Source organism: Eupeodes corollae, chromosome 3 (genome assembly GCF_945859685.1).
Source record: "Eupeodes corollae chromosome 3, idEupCoro1.1, whole genome shotgun sequence".
NCBI classification, from domain to species: domain Eukaryota; kingdom Metazoa; phylum Arthropoda; class Insecta; order Diptera; family Syrphidae; genus Eupeodes; species Eupeodes corollae.
In genome coordinates, this window is record NC_079149.1 from 67,927,078 (window position 1) to 67,942,895 (window position 15,818).

The 15,818-nt window shown below is 36.2% G+C and overlaps 1 protein-coding gene across 1 annotated transcript; it reads right to left on the reverse strand.

Moving 5' to 3' along the window:
• Window positions 1-200: 200 nt before the first annotated feature.
• LOC129952201 (23 kDa integral membrane protein-like) lies at window positions 201-7,199 on the reverse strand. Its single transcript, XM_056064679.1, has 5 exons — window positions 6,892-7,199; window positions 953-1,144; window positions 727-888; window positions 462-659; window positions 201-391 (listed from the first exon to the last, which is right to left on the reverse strand). The coding sequence occupies exons 1-5, from the start codon at window positions 6,949-6,951 to the stop codon at window positions 317-319; spliced, it is 687 nt and encodes a 228-aa protein (XP_055920654.1). The 5' UTR covers window positions 6,952-7,199; the 3' UTR covers window positions 201-316.
• Window positions 7,200-15,818: the final 8,619 nt, after the last annotated feature.

The following is a 15,818-nucleotide window of genomic DNA, read 5'->3' on the forward strand; positions in this document are numbered from 1 at the left end:
ATGGTGTGTCTATGGTCAACACTACAGGCTTAAATTTTCTTGACCTTACTTCACTTGCTTGTCCAAACAGTTAAAATCTAGTTGCACTATTGCCATCCTTTAATTTGTTTCACCATGAACCAAAAGTCCTTTAGTTTTCCGAACATGATTGCATGTGATTTGTTTTAAAATCTAACATGCATTTGTAAGTTTGAAAAAAATGGAGTTATTCGTTTCTTAACGAATTTATTTATTTTGACTACTATTAGAAATATTTATAAATAAGTTTGCAATATTTTTTAAATGAAAAATAACTTATTAATTTTTTTTGTTGGAATTAATAGTATGGAGCTCTTCTTCGTTCATTGCGGGATTGATTTGCTATGCAGCATGCAAATATAATTGCGATCAGCTATTAGTAACAGAAAAATAAATAATTATTGGAGATTACGCCTTTTTGAAATACAATATTTTATCCCTACCTCTACTCCGGCAACTACCATGCCAGCATACTTAGCAATAGATATATGAGTTGTCCAAAAATCTTTGAAAGCTTGAGAACAACCTGGTTTTATTAAAACCGAAATCATTGAACAGGAGGTAGCTGAACGTCCACAACATGAATTTGGAACTGCTTCACCGAAGTAATCCTGAGATCCAAATTGCCCGCAACAGTTAAACTTAAAAAAAAAAGAATTTTCATTTAATTTGTTTTATTTATGTATGTTTTTATTTAATATTATTTACTTCCATCTGTAAGACATCCATCAAGCGTCCATTTTCATGCCGTGTTGTCCAAGCCTTATTTACAATTGAATTCATCGTGTTAAGAAAGCTTTCTTGCTCCAACCAGATATATAAAACAATTATAATTTGCAGAACAAAAAGAACAAGCATAACTACGGCATACTAACAAGTTAAAAATGAATTAGAAACTTTTTGCGACATTCTAAATTATAATTAATGTACTTACAATAATTGTGAGGCAAGTATTCTCACGTATAGCGCCACAACATCCAATAAATGCTATGATCGAGATAATGCATCCTATAACAATTATACAAATCGGGATTCCGGAAATTTGAAAAGAGTCCGCCAAATTTTTTAAGTCCACAACGTCCGCTGTAAGTAATGATCCAAACACTATAACAAGAATCCCGCATGCCTATACAAGGAAAAAAAATAATTTTAACTTCATGTTTCACATTTTATGTTTTTTTAAACAGCTTATTATTATTATTTAAGAGCTTTAAAAGATTTAAATGTTTTTTTTTTTTACAAACATAAATTTAACATTTTCGTAATATCTAGACAATGCCAAATCATCAAAGAAGCAGCTTCAAAAAATTCTAATCTATTATCAAAATGTCAACGGACTACGGACAAAGATCAATAAGGGCTACAAAAATATAACCATCCTATACCACACGACATAATCATTTTGACTAAAACTTGGCTAAACAATACACTCTTGGATACGGAACTCTTCGATTCGAATTATAAAGTGTACAGACGTGCTAGACACTGCTTAAATGACATCAATACTGACGGAGGTTGACTTTTGCACAAAATTGCTTGATATCCACTTTGGTTGACGGCTTTCATCAATCTGATGTAGAAATGATTTGCATAAAAGTCAAAATTGAGACAGGACTGCTATACATTATCGCCACATATATACCTTCAAGCTTTCCTAACAACGGTTATGAAAACTTAATTAATTGCATAGACAAAATAAACGATCAAATTGAGCAAAAAGACGAGTAACAAGTCTTAGGAGATTTCAATCTTCCAAACTTGATCTGGACTAAACAGATGCATGAGAACTATCTATCTCCTATTAACATGTCCTCTATCAACGAATTCTTGACAATTGACGGTCTTTCCTCATGTAGACTAAAACTGTCCGTCATCAATAAGTTATTTAAGTCCATTATTTGTAAAGTCATATCGTTTAATTGTTAGTCTATAATTTGTGACAGTCAACATGATTTTGTTAAAAATAAGTCAAAAGTTACAAACCTTTTTCGTTCCAGATCTTTTTGTTTAGATTCCTTTGAAAAACGGAAACAAGTTGACTGTGTCTTCACAGACTTCAGTAGAGCCTTTGATGAATTGTGCCATAAAACATTGGCTTCCAAACTTAAATCCCAAGCCTTTAACGATAAATTTGGTAGTTGGGCTTTGTCGTACTTATATAATAGATCATACAACGTAGTTTTTAGGAATGAGCGGTCATCATATTTGTATACCAACTCTGGTGTACCATAAGGTAGCCACTTAGGACCTTTACTGTTTATTTTTTATGTTAACGACTTACCTTCTATTATTAAACACTCATCTGTTTTAATGATGACATTAAATGTGATGTGATGCTGATGACATTAAAATTTTCAAACGTATTGACTCACTTGACGATTGGTTATTCCTAAAAAATGACCTAAATAGTTTTTGCGAATAGTGTTCTATAAATAAGCTTTTACTAAACATAGACAATTGTAAATCAATGTCTTTTACACGCAAACAAAATGTTTTGTCTTTCAATTATCAGTTAGACTCTTCTTATTTGACTAAACTCCCTACTTTCTCTGACCTAGGTATTGTTCTTGACCCAAAATTAACTTTTACAAATTATTATGACTATATTATTAAAAAAGCAAATAAGTCACTCGGATTTATAAAACGGTTTTCACATGATTTTCGGGACCTTTATATTCTTAAACATCTTTGTATATAATTTGTAAGACGAATATTGGAATATGGCTGCATAATATGGGCTCCCTTTTATTCAGTCCATATAAACAGAATAGAAGGAGTACAAAGAAGATTCATGCGCTTCTGCCTCCGTTTCTTTCCATGGTCGAATAGGCTCGAACTTCCATCGTACAATCATAGGCTCACTCTCATAAATCTTCCATCACTTTCTAAAAAATGTTATAAATGTTATATCTGTCTTAAGTTCTAGCGTTAGTTTGTCCAACGAATTCAATAAATATGAGTATAAGCCTCCCCATACGTCTTCCACCTTATTCGATCTACCTACATATAAAGATTGTCTTTCATATCTCTACCACTTGAATTGTCTTCCTAGACTTCTTTTTATGTCTAGAAGTGTCCACTTTGTTGTTATTTTGTTCCATCGATCAGCTGTACATCTTTTAATTTCGTTTCGGTTCTTTTACATTTTCATGGTTTGATAGGATAGAGGTTAACTTCCTAGGACTCTCGGGGATTGTCATGGATGGCAACCATATGCCATAAGACTGGAAGAATCGTCGAGTCGTCGAAACGCATTTACATGTTTGAGTCGAGATATACAGATCCAGCCGATTCTTCACATTCAAAAATTTTGGCCAAGCATTTACTATTCGATTTTCAAATGGTAGACATGTGTATTCAAGAGGACACAAGCGTCTACAGTTCCAGTAAGGTTGAACTACTTAGTGAACACCTTAAAGTGCTTCTTCGACATAATCGGAGTTATACTGAGGATCTGGCCCTCCAGGTTGGGGGTTGTGCCGTCAGGGTGACTTCCTGGCCACGTACAAACTTCATAGTTGCGATGCACCAACAATGCTCGGATACGGACGGATTTACTGTTGACAACCAACGCAAACGAATTAAGGACAACGAACTTCGGATCTGCACGTGGAATGTTATGTCCCTTAACAGACCGGCCAAACACAAACTAAAAGACTGCGATGTATACTACGGCGACTGTTACCGACAAACCGCATCAAGACATATGAGCAGTGCCCTGGCTATGACATTTAAATTGTCTTAGGAGATTTTAATTCCAAGCTATAAAGAGAAGACATCTTTGGTGGCATAATCGGGAGATATAGCCTCCACGACACCACCTCCGAAAACGGATTCAGGCTGATCGATTTCGCTTCTCGGCGAGGCGTTCTGGTAGCTAGTACGCAGTTCACATATCTCAATATCCACAAGGCGACATGGAAATCTCCTGATCATTGCGATCGACGCACGACACTTCTCCAGTATACAGGATATCCAAACATTCCGAGGGGCCAACATTGACTCGGACCACTACCTCGTTGTAGCCACGGCTACCGATATCCCGATACAAGCCAAAACAAGGAAGTACTGTGAGAAGATTCGACGTTAGACGGCTACAATGTCCTTTTCCGTCTCTAATAACCTCTTAAGGTTAAGTGGCAGCATTGTCTTGCGGCCATTAAAGATGCAGCCTCTGAAGTGCTAGGTTTCACACAGCCACCACAGCGAAACTCCTGGTTTGACGACGAATGCCGGCAAGCGCACTCAGCAAAACAGCAGGCATACAAAACGGCGCTGCACAAAAGGACCAGAGCTGCTCGCGAGCTCTACGAGCAGTAGAGGAGAGAGGAACACGCTTCTTGGATGGAAAAAAAGAGAGCATGAGAAGCGCGCGATCGAGGAGATAGAGGGATGTCACAACAGGAATGAGGTTCGTCAATTTTACCAAAATGTAAAAAAAAACTCCCAAGGGTATCAGCCACGAACCGAAGCCTGTAAAGACGATCAGGAGAACATCGTAGTAGAACCGCAGTCGATGCTGAGAATATGAAAAGACCACTTCTCCAAATTATATAACAACGATGACAAACCGAATTCGGCTGTAAGGGAGATAGAACCACTCAACCTCGGCGACGCAGATCAGCAATTCCACCTACCCGACCTTGACGAAGTGAAGATAGCTATATCTAAACTTAAGTCAAACAAAGCTGCTGGAGCTGACGGCATTGCTGCCGAACTATTCAAAGCAGTAGACGATGACTTGGTAAGGAGCATGCACCAACTCATCTGCAAAATATGGTCGGAAGAAAGCATGAACGATGAGTGGAATCTCAGCATAGTGTGCCCGATACATAAGAAAGGAGATCCTCTAAATTGCGTCAGCTACAGAGGCATCAGTCTCCTTAACATTGTGTATAAGATCCTCTTTGCCGTATTATGTGAACGTCTAAAGCCGTTCGTCAACAAACTGATTGGTCCTTATCAGTGTGGCTTCAGACCAGGAAAGTCCCACCATCTCTTTATAGATTTTAAAGCCGCGTATGACAGCATCTATAGGGAAGAGCTCTAAAGAGTAATGTCTAGTTTTGGCATCTCTGTCAAACTTATCCGTTTGTGCAGAATGACGATTAAGAATGCACGCTGCTCTATCAAGGTCGGAAAAGATCTTACCGATGCATTTGATGTCAAAAAAGGTTTTAGACAAGGTGATGCACTGTCATGCGACTTCTTCAACATCGTTCTGGAAAGAATTGTGCAAAACTCAACCGTCAACTCTAGAGGCACAATCTTCAAAAGGTATATCCAATTAGTCGGATACGCAGATCATAGTGATATAATTGGAATATCAAAGCGTGATGTCAGTCTACTTTTTGAGCATTGCGACGGAAGCGAAGAAGATGGGTTTAGTGGTCAATGAGGCAAGACCAAGTATATGCTGTCATCAAAAAAGGGCATTGAAAAACGACGTCTTGGACAAAACATCAGCATTGACAGACTTTGAGGTAGTCAAGGACTTTCACTACCTAGCCTCCGATGTAAACGAAGAGAACAACACCAGCGCTGAGATCAAACAAAGAATAACTTTTGCTAACCGCTGTTTCTTTTTCGCTATATAAGACCCTTATCATCCCCTTCCTGCTATACGGTGCAGAAGCGACACGTAGACTTAGACGACTAAGATGGCTTCGTCACGAAGAGCGCATGGAAACCAATGCTCCGGCCCGGAAAGTCTTCAAATCCACACCTACAGGAAAGCGCAGTAGAGGAAGACCGTGGATCAGGTGGCGTGCACAAGTGGAAAGTGACCTCACCCAACTTGGAGCGCGAAACTGGAGTCAGAGATTTTACATCAGGTGTTGAAGTTATTTTTGAATATTGCACAAAACATTGTTGGCTTTCATTACTAACTTTACGGCTTCGAGGTTTTAATTGGAACGAATTATAAAATGCTTATCAATATATTGCATAGGTTCATTCCAAAGCAAAAGTGTAATTGAATATTAAATTAATATGAAATGTCGAAATATGCATTACACGTAAGATATCATAAATAATATTTTATTCAAATGCATTAAAAGTGTTTCAAATTCAAGTTGTCCCAAACTATTTTAGAGAAATGTTCGAATAAATGTCGTAACTCGTGAGCAAAAACGTTATCTTCTAAAAAAAAGTTATCGCAAAGATAAAAATTCATCTGTGAAAGGCTTTATTAATCATTAAAAATATGAACAGCTTTTTTGTTTCTCTTTTACCTGTCTGTATTGTTTGATTCTTTTAAAAGTATATACTTTTTGCGAAACTATGAAATACTCATGAGTTAATACGGAAAATATTCTAGTTTTCCACATATTCTATTTAAGCATAGATAAGATTTGCATGGTAAATCTGGGCATGGAAAATGGGTAGCAAAGGTCTTCGCTAGCTAAACTTCCAATACGATGAAACACAATTCGTTTTAATTTTTAATTGTGAATTTAAAACTTTCTAAATGTGCACAAGAGCTCTTCAAATGCCTTTTTATTTTAAGCATGTCATTGTTTTCAAGTGCTGTTGGAAAAATATTTACCTAACTTATAAAGTTATCTTTTAACAATCTTATGGAAATATAGAACTGATTTAGTTTAACAGATTTTGGAATGAAAACTAAAATTATTCAGACCCTTAAGGAAGTTTTAAAGAAAACTATTTATTATAGTTGTGAAATGAGCTTAAAACACATTCAGAACTGTACACAAAATGATAATAATAAATAATTTCATGCGTCGCGTAGCATCGTTGCTTCCGGTGATCTCATAAGTGCATTAACTTCTAATACAAAATCGAAAAGCATACATCGTGATCGAATTTTATTAAAAACTTCAATAAATTTCACTTTTCATACAAATATCTTACCAAGACCAGCATATTGAATATAAAGAGAACATATTTAGCAAATGATGCACCGAAATCCATTTTTAATGTTTGATAAACACAAAACTAAGAAAATAACGAAAAAATATCCTTCAATTTTGATGTGTTTTGTATTTGTTTTCCGGTTAAGCTAGTTTACAAAAACTTTGAAATTCTAGATAGATTTTACTTCGAATTAAAAACACCGAATTTCGTTTTAGTTTTTTCGTCTAATTTTAATAACTTAGCTCCCTTAATGAATTATTATAACTGCTTAGCTGAATTGTTTTGCTTTTTCGCTCTTGATAAAATGATAAAAAATTAATAAACATGAAATAATGTGATAATGGTTACTAAGTTTTTTTTTGTTTGAGTTTCGATGAAAAGCTTTTGCATGAGTGTAACCAACATTGTTTTTATTATGGGTGGTTATTAGTATTATTTGTATTATTATTTTAAGCTTTGACTGCCTCATATTTTCAATTTAATTTTATCTTTCGAAAATATTCGATAGAAATTATATGATTTAGCACTTAGTATTAAAAATAAAAAGATATTTTTTGTTGTTAAAATTCAAAAACTTAAAATGTTAACCTTATTATTATTTTCAATTATGATTATTATTATTGAGCTGAATTTGAACAGACATTTATAACATCCCCGCTTCAAGCCAATTCCAATTCCATCCGTTCCCCAATTGAATAAGGAAGTGTTCATAACTGGAATGGGACATTAATCACTTCTCATCTACAGCTCGACCTAAGAACATCCTTCTGCGCATTGAACTTACATTTTCTATTAATAACTTACATTTTCTATTAGTATTTCAATTGATTTCGTAAATTGTAATTAATTCTTAATAAAATAACATTAAATTCTTTTTAAAATCAGAAGTGGGATAACCAGAACCTGTGTTTCGTAAATTGAAGACTTACGGTTGGTAAGAAGTTTAAATTAGTTACAAAAAGGAAGATGCAATTATATTTTGGTCTACAAAATATGATTCATTCTCAGTCGCTTTCCGACATATTGCGAATAATTTTCGTTTATTGGATGCATGTTCAGACGTGTTGTATTATTCGGTCGCTCATTTTGTTGGTCGTATTTTGGGCTCAAAATTTGACTTGTTGCTATGTCGCTTATAACGCCGTTCACGTTGTTTTTGTTGCCTCTTTGGACTCCTTTGAGCTGGGATGTTTTAGTTTATAAAACCTCTCTTTCCATTGAGCGATACAGGAAGAGCGATATATTTAATTAAAAAAAAAAAGAGAACAAAAAAAAAAAAGTTGTTTGCACTGAAACAAAATGTCTGAGTGGAAACTTCTTTGGAAATGAAGAGAACGGAAAATGGTTGACTTTTGTTCTAGAAACGTATTTGAAAAAAAAAAATGAAATTAAAAAAAAAAAAATGTTTGCTTTGCAATGGAATAGATTTGGAACATGCGAAGAAGCAACAGAATGTTCCAGGTTGTTTGAGCATGCGTCCAATGAAGTTTAGCTTACGTTGAATGCGTAGATTTCTCTGAATATATTGCGTTGTAGGTATAATAAAAAAAATTGTTCTATTTATGTACGTACCCAGTTTTTTCTGTTTACAGGTATTTGAAAAGAAGAACATAATTTTTAAATAAAAATATGCTCACAATGAATAAAAAATCGATCAAAGAACTAAAAGACGAATAAATAAAACAAAACTTACCTCATAATGGTACAAAGCGACAATTACTCGAGTATGATAACGCGCAACCTAAATCAACAAATATTTCGCAGGAAACTGCATCAACAGAATGCTCTTCCAACAGTTTCATAGATGATGATGCGCTTCGTGCCAGAGAATGGGACATGATTCGTCGTGAAAAAGACATCATTGCAAAAGAGCGACAATTTTTGGCTCAGGATAGATTACTGCGAGAAAATTAATGTTGTTTTCAAAATCAAGCGTACCTTTATCCGAGCAGCGTGTACATAAAATCCAGTGCAGCATTCGAGAAATTGCAGATACAATTCCTTCGTTTTCACCCAGCGACATAACATCGATGTCAGCCGAAGCATGGGTTACTCGAGTTGAAAATTTAAGGAAAGTATACGAATGGGAAGAAAAACCTCTCCTTATGGCTGCTGCTTCCAAATTGATCGGACCTGCAAAGTTCTGGTGGGATACATTGCAAGAGTCGACAATATCTTGGGAACAATTGGCAAGTGGATTAAAACTTAATTTCCCAAATCGATATAATGAGCTAGAGATTCATCAAGAACTTATTAAAAGAGTTCGACGTCCAGATGAAAATATCGAAAGTTATTGTTTCGAAGTAAATATGCTAGGTAAAAGAATAAACCTCACAGAAAAATCTATAACCCAATATATTTTAACTGGATTAAACGATCGCGAGATGAGTGCAAATCTTGCAGCAAGTAGCTTCAAAGATATTCCAGATCTTGTTGACAAAATCAAGTTGTGTGAAAACATAAGGAAAAGTTCCCGGTCAAAACCAATTTCAAGCCACGTTATGACACCAATGTATTCTAAGCCGGCAATAAACAGAACTTACACCCCTAATACGAAAAGAAACGAAGTATGCTGTTACAATTGTAATCAACCCGGACACTACGCTAGGCAATGTACGCAGACGAGGAAAAGGCAATGGCAAGCCACCGACTACAAACCGCGACCAACAATCCCAGAAGAAAGAAAATCAACTAGAATCAATGTCATCTCTTGACCGATTGTTACTACAAACCAGTAAAAATTAATGGTTATAAATACACAGCGTTACTAGACTCAGGAAGTGAACGTTCTATCGTTTCTGAAACTGTGGCCTCAGAATTAAACTTTCCCATTAAAAAGTGTAACGCTGTTTTACAGGGGTTTGCTGGAGGAAAATGTAAAACATTAGGATGTGTATCATGTGAAGTTCAAATTGACAGCGCTACCTTTCCTATTTGTGCTGTAGTTGTTGCAGATGAACTCCTCTCCGACTATGTTCTGATTGGAAAAGATATACTCAACAATCCTGAATGTGAAATTAAAAAAGAGGGAGACATTCTTACCATCCAACGCAAAGAAACTCATTATCTCAACATTTGTCACATTCAGCAAACTTTGTCACCTGTTGATATCACCATCGCCGATTTAAACGTCAACCCTGAATTTGAAGTCGAGACTCTCCTTGCACTTCTCAACAATTTCCGGAATTGCATTGCTATGAACCTTCAAGAAATTGGCAGAACAGATTTGATCCAAATGGAAATTGAATTGTCACCACAAAAGCCAATAGTCCACCATCCATACAAAATACCCTATGCTAAAAGGGAAATTCTCGCAACTATGATTGCCGAGCTTCTCGAAAACGATATAATAAAAGAATCAGAGTCTGATTTCGCTTCACCAGTGGTACTTGTTAAAAAGAAAAACGGAGAAGACAGAATGTGTGTTGACTACAGAAAGCTTAACTCTGTAACTAAAAAAATCAACTGTCCATTCCCACTTGTTGAAGAGCAAATCAATAATCTTGCAGGCTACAAGTACTTCATAGTCCTGGATCTAGCATCCGGATACTACCAGATACCTATAAGAGAAGAGCATACTCATTTAACTGCCTTCATAACACCAGATGGCCTATATGAATTTAAAGTTATGCCGTTTGGTTTGGCTAACGCACCTGCATACTTTCAAAAATTAATGTGCAAAATCAAAAATAAAATGAAGAACGAAGCCGTGGTAAGCTACATGGATGACTATGTGTTGCTCGCAAATTCATTCGAAGATGGCATGAGAAAATTGGAAAAATTCCTAAATGCTTTAAAAGAAGCTAATCTCACACTTAATCTTAAAAAGTGCGAATTCTTCAAAACAGAAATTGAGTTCCTCGGCCACATTATAAGAGATGGATGCGTTCAACCTGGGGCTGCAAAAACAACTGCTGTGGAAAAATTTGAAAAACCAAGTAATGAACATGGCGTCAGACAATTTATTGGATTAACGAGCTATTTTCGCAAATTCATACAAAATTACTCGCTAATCGCATTGCCATTAACTAATCTGACTAAGAAAAGCTCGAAATTTCAATGGGGTGAACAAGAACAAAAAGCCTTTGATGAATTGAAAAGGTGCCTTACCAACAAACCCGTTTTGGCTTTGTACAACCCATCTGCAAACCACGAACTACACACCGATGCCAGTAGTCAAGGTGTGGCGGGAGTTCTTTTGCAGAAAGACGATAAACATTTACATCCCGTTGCTTATTACAGCAGAAAAACAAGTCCAGATGAATCAAAATATCATAGCTACGAGCTAGAAGCTCTAGCTATCGTGGAATCTACAGATAGATTTCGACAATATTTGTTGGGGAAACATTTCGTGATTGTCACCGATTGTCAGGCTCTTAAAACGACTATGAACAAAAAAGAAATTATCCCTCGAATTGCACGGTGGTGGCTCCGCATGCAAGAATATAATTTCGACGTGCACCATCGTCCAGGCATCCAGATGGCCCGCGTCGATTCACTTTCAAGGAATCCTTGTGAAAATACAAACCAGACCGGAACCGTTTCTATGGATGTTTTGAAAGTCAGCATTAATGAATCAGACTGGCTTTACTCATTGCAGCTGCAAGACAAAGAAACCGTCGATATTATCGAAGTACTTGGGAAGCAACCGTCCTGTGAATCTGAAAAACAAATTCATACAGATTACAAATTTCATGAAGGTCGACTTTTCCGAAGGGTAAACGGTGAACTCAGACTCTTCATCCCAAAAGGTGTGAGAAATCGCGTGTTAAGATATAGCCATGATTTAATGGGTCACTTCTCCGAAAGGAAAACAACAGAACATGTAAAAGCAAGATATTGGTTCCCGCGAATAACTCAATTTGTGAAAAAGTATATCAAATCATGTGTCGAATGTGCATTCAACAAAAAAGAAACACAACCACGAGGGGAACTCTACATGATTGAAAAAGTGGCCGTGCCTTTTGACACAGTACACATGGATCATCTTGGGCCCTTTATTAAAACCACAAAAGGCAACGCATATTTAATAGTGCTAGTTGACGCTTTTACCAAATATGTCCTTATCAAAGCACTGCCCAGTACTCAAACGAAGCCAGTTTTAAATTTCTTCACAGATGTAATTCATTCTTATGGAACTCCTCGACGTGTTATAACAGACAGAGGCACTGCCTTTACTTCAAAATCGTTCGCCGACTTCATGAAGAGTTACGGCATCTCCCACGTTCTTAATGCAATAAAAACCCCAAGGGCGAACGGTCAAGTCGAAAGATATAACAGAACAATATTAAATGCTCTTTTAGCAACGGCTGAAGATGATGAAAGATGGGATCTGAAGATAAAAACAGTGCAATGGAGCATTAATAATACCATTAACGCGACTACTAACAAAACTGCACATCAATTACTCATGGGGTACATACCAAGAGATCCTTTTCCTGACGTCCTTGCTCAGAATGTGAACCTCAATCAGAATATCCAAGACTTGACAAAGCTACGTAAGGAGGGATTCGATGCAATAACATATAATCAACACAAACAGAAACAGCGACACGACTCGAAGCACTCTAAGGCCAAGCAGTACCATATAGGAGATTTGGTAATGACTCTCAACGACGCTCCAGCTTCTTCCGGAACCTCAAGAAAACTGGATGTGAAGTATCGTGGTCCATATGTGGTTAAAGCTGTACTTCCTCATGATAGATATGAAGTTGTGGACATGCCTTTCGCACCTAGAACGCAAAAACCGTAAAGCTGTACTTCCTCATGATAGATATGAAGTTGTGGACATGCCTTTCGCACCTAGAACGCAAAAACCGTACCAAGCCAGCCGACCGTATGAAGAAATGGATACAACTTGACGCAGATTTCGACGAGGACGACGAAAATGATAGGATGGCCGAGTCTATAACATCCCCGCTTCAAGCCAATTCCAATTCCATCCGTTCCCCAATTGAATAAGGAAGTGTTCATAACTGGAATGGGACATTACTCACTTCTCATCTACAGCTCGACCTAAGAACATCCTTCTGCGCATTGAACTTACATTTTCTATTAATAACTTACATTTTCTATTAGTATTTCAATTGATTTCGTAAATTGTAATTAATTCTTAATAAAATAACATTAAATTCTTTATACATTGTTACTTAATTATTATTTAAATAAACATGCCTTTACAACATCAGAAGTGGGATTCTTTAGAGTTATAGAACAAAAACCAATATTTTTGTCCGGATATGTCAAGAATGAATAAAAGCGTTTTTTTAGCATGGTGTGAAGCCAATAATGTGGAAGTTCCGTTAAGTGCAACCATGTCTAACAAAACCTGATGGGATAAATTCCGAAAATTCCGTGTTTCACCTGTCACCTGTCAAGAACTTCCGATGAAAGGACAGAAAACGAGTGCAACGAGTTGTTCAGCCTAATATATTGATTCCGAGTAATAAGAATAATAAAAATAATAATAAATTAGAGGACGAAGAAGCTTATGTTAAGAATTAAATTCGTTTATTAGAAGAACGAAAAAAATTAAGCAACAAAGATTGTTAGAAGAAGTTAGTTCATCAAATAATGGCAACATTTCACAACTTTCTTTCAAAGTTATAAAATATATTTCAGAATATTCTGCTTGCAATCTTGATGAATTAAAACAGTTATCTCACCGTTATTCTCAATTACGTGAAATGAAGTCTGCGCACGTAAATGTATCTCATTCAACTGATTCAAAACCTGCGACTTCGTCTACAACAGTTGGAAAGAATATTCGACAAAATGTGAATACGTATCCTAAACCAACTCTTTGCGACAATTGTTCTGGTGTTGGACATTTTTCATCATCTTGTCCCGAGCGAAAAAGGGAACGAGGATCATTTTTTCAATGTGGCTCCACACAAAATGTAATCTTAAGGTGTAATTTTAGGACATCAGTTAAGTTACAGTTAGTTCAACTTTAGCTCTCGAACAATAAACAATTATAAGATCAAAACAAAATCAGACTTTTATTTCGAATATTAAGTCGGACGGTTGGGCTGGTCCCTCAGGGGCCAGAGTCCGCGTTTTTTTTAGGACCCTCCTTCTGAGAATCCTTAATTCAACCATCAACAAGCCGATAAGTGGAATTAATAGATGAATTTCGATTTAATTCTGATGCCGAACAAATTAAAACTAAAAGTTCCGAAGAAACTACTCATATTGATGAAATAAATAACGCCAACATCTATCAGGCGCATGTGTAACGGTTTGTGATTAACTTGATAACATTGATAGTCATTTAGTGCCTGATATTTATGGCATTAATGTATTTCAAAATGACTCCGAAAAGTATAATATTAACCCAGATATGAGTTCCTTTCAAAAAATATCATTTTACAAATCATTCGCTCAGATTATTTAGAAAATGATAAAATTCCAATTATTGAACACGATTACAAGATGAAAAGGATTTTCCCTCCTATTTTGGCATGATATACCCTTAACCAGTTAAGGGTATTTAGTTTGACCACCAATTGTAGTACTAAATTATATATGGATATCATTTTGTGTTTTTGCCAATAAAATCTTTTTAATTATCACCGTTTAAAATTACACTCTAGTCTTCAAAACAAAAAAAAAAGGTTTTTAAATGGGTAATAATCAAAATTTAAAAAGTTGTTTGTGAGATAAAAACTAATTGATTGTTTATACTTTTTTTAATTTAATTGGATTTTATCAAAAATATGTTGAAACAGAAACTTTAGACTGGATTAAACTTACGCTAAACTACTTTTACGTGATGTTTTGACAAAAGATTTCTACAAGATGTTACAAGACAAAATTAAAACTTAATGTAATATTTTTAAATTTAGTTTTAAAATTGTCAGCTTGATTTTGGCAATGAATTGTTTTCTTTTTTGCATAAGAACAAGTTTAACAAATCCACGAAAAAAAATCTTTTAAAAAACGGTATTTAATGAATTGGAAATATAAATTCAAACATTTTGAGTAACATTATGTAATCTCAAAAATGACCTATCGTACAAACATAAATATGAACGTCTACTTGCTAGATTCGAAGACTTACTTACTTGCTTACTTAAGGTGGCGCTACAATCCTGTGTGAACTAGGGCCTCACCCAACAAAATTCTCCATCTAGCTCGGTCCCTAGCTAGATGTCTCCAGTTTCGCGCTCCAAGTTGGGTGAGGTCACTTTCCACTTGTGCCCGCCACCTGATCTGCGGTCTTCCTCTACTGCACTTTCCCGTAGGTGTGGATTTAAAGACATTCCGGGCCGGAGCATTGGTTTCCATGCGCTCTACGTGACCCAGCCATTTTAGTCGTTATACTTTTACCTTTCTGGCTAAGTCTACGTCACTGTACAGCCCGTACAGTTCATCGTTCCATCTTCTCCTCCACTCCCCTTCGATGCATACGGGACCGTAGATCACACGAAGACCTTTTCTCTCGAAGCGACCCAAGGTGCTTTCATCCGCTTTTGTCATGGTCCATCCTTCTGCATCGTATAGCTGGACGGGGATGATAAGGGTCTTATATAGCAACACCTTGGTCCCTCGAGAGAGGACTTTACCACTCAATTGCTTTCTTAGTCCAAGAAACAGCGGTTAGCAAGAGTTATTCTGCATTTGATCTCAGCGCTGGTGTTGTTTTCTGCGTTTACAGCGGAGCCTAGGTAGATGAAGTTCTTGACTACCTCAAAGTTACGTCTGTCGATTGTGAAGTTTTGACTAAGACGTCGGTGTTGTATGTCCTTTCTAGACGACAGCATGTACTTTGTTTTGCCCTCATTAACCATTAAACCCATTTTTGCCGCCTCTGCCTCAATACTCACAAAAGCCCCATTGACATCATGCTAAGTTCCTCCGGTTATGTCAATGTCATCAGCATATGCCAGTAATTGGACAGACTTTTGAAAGACACTGCCTCT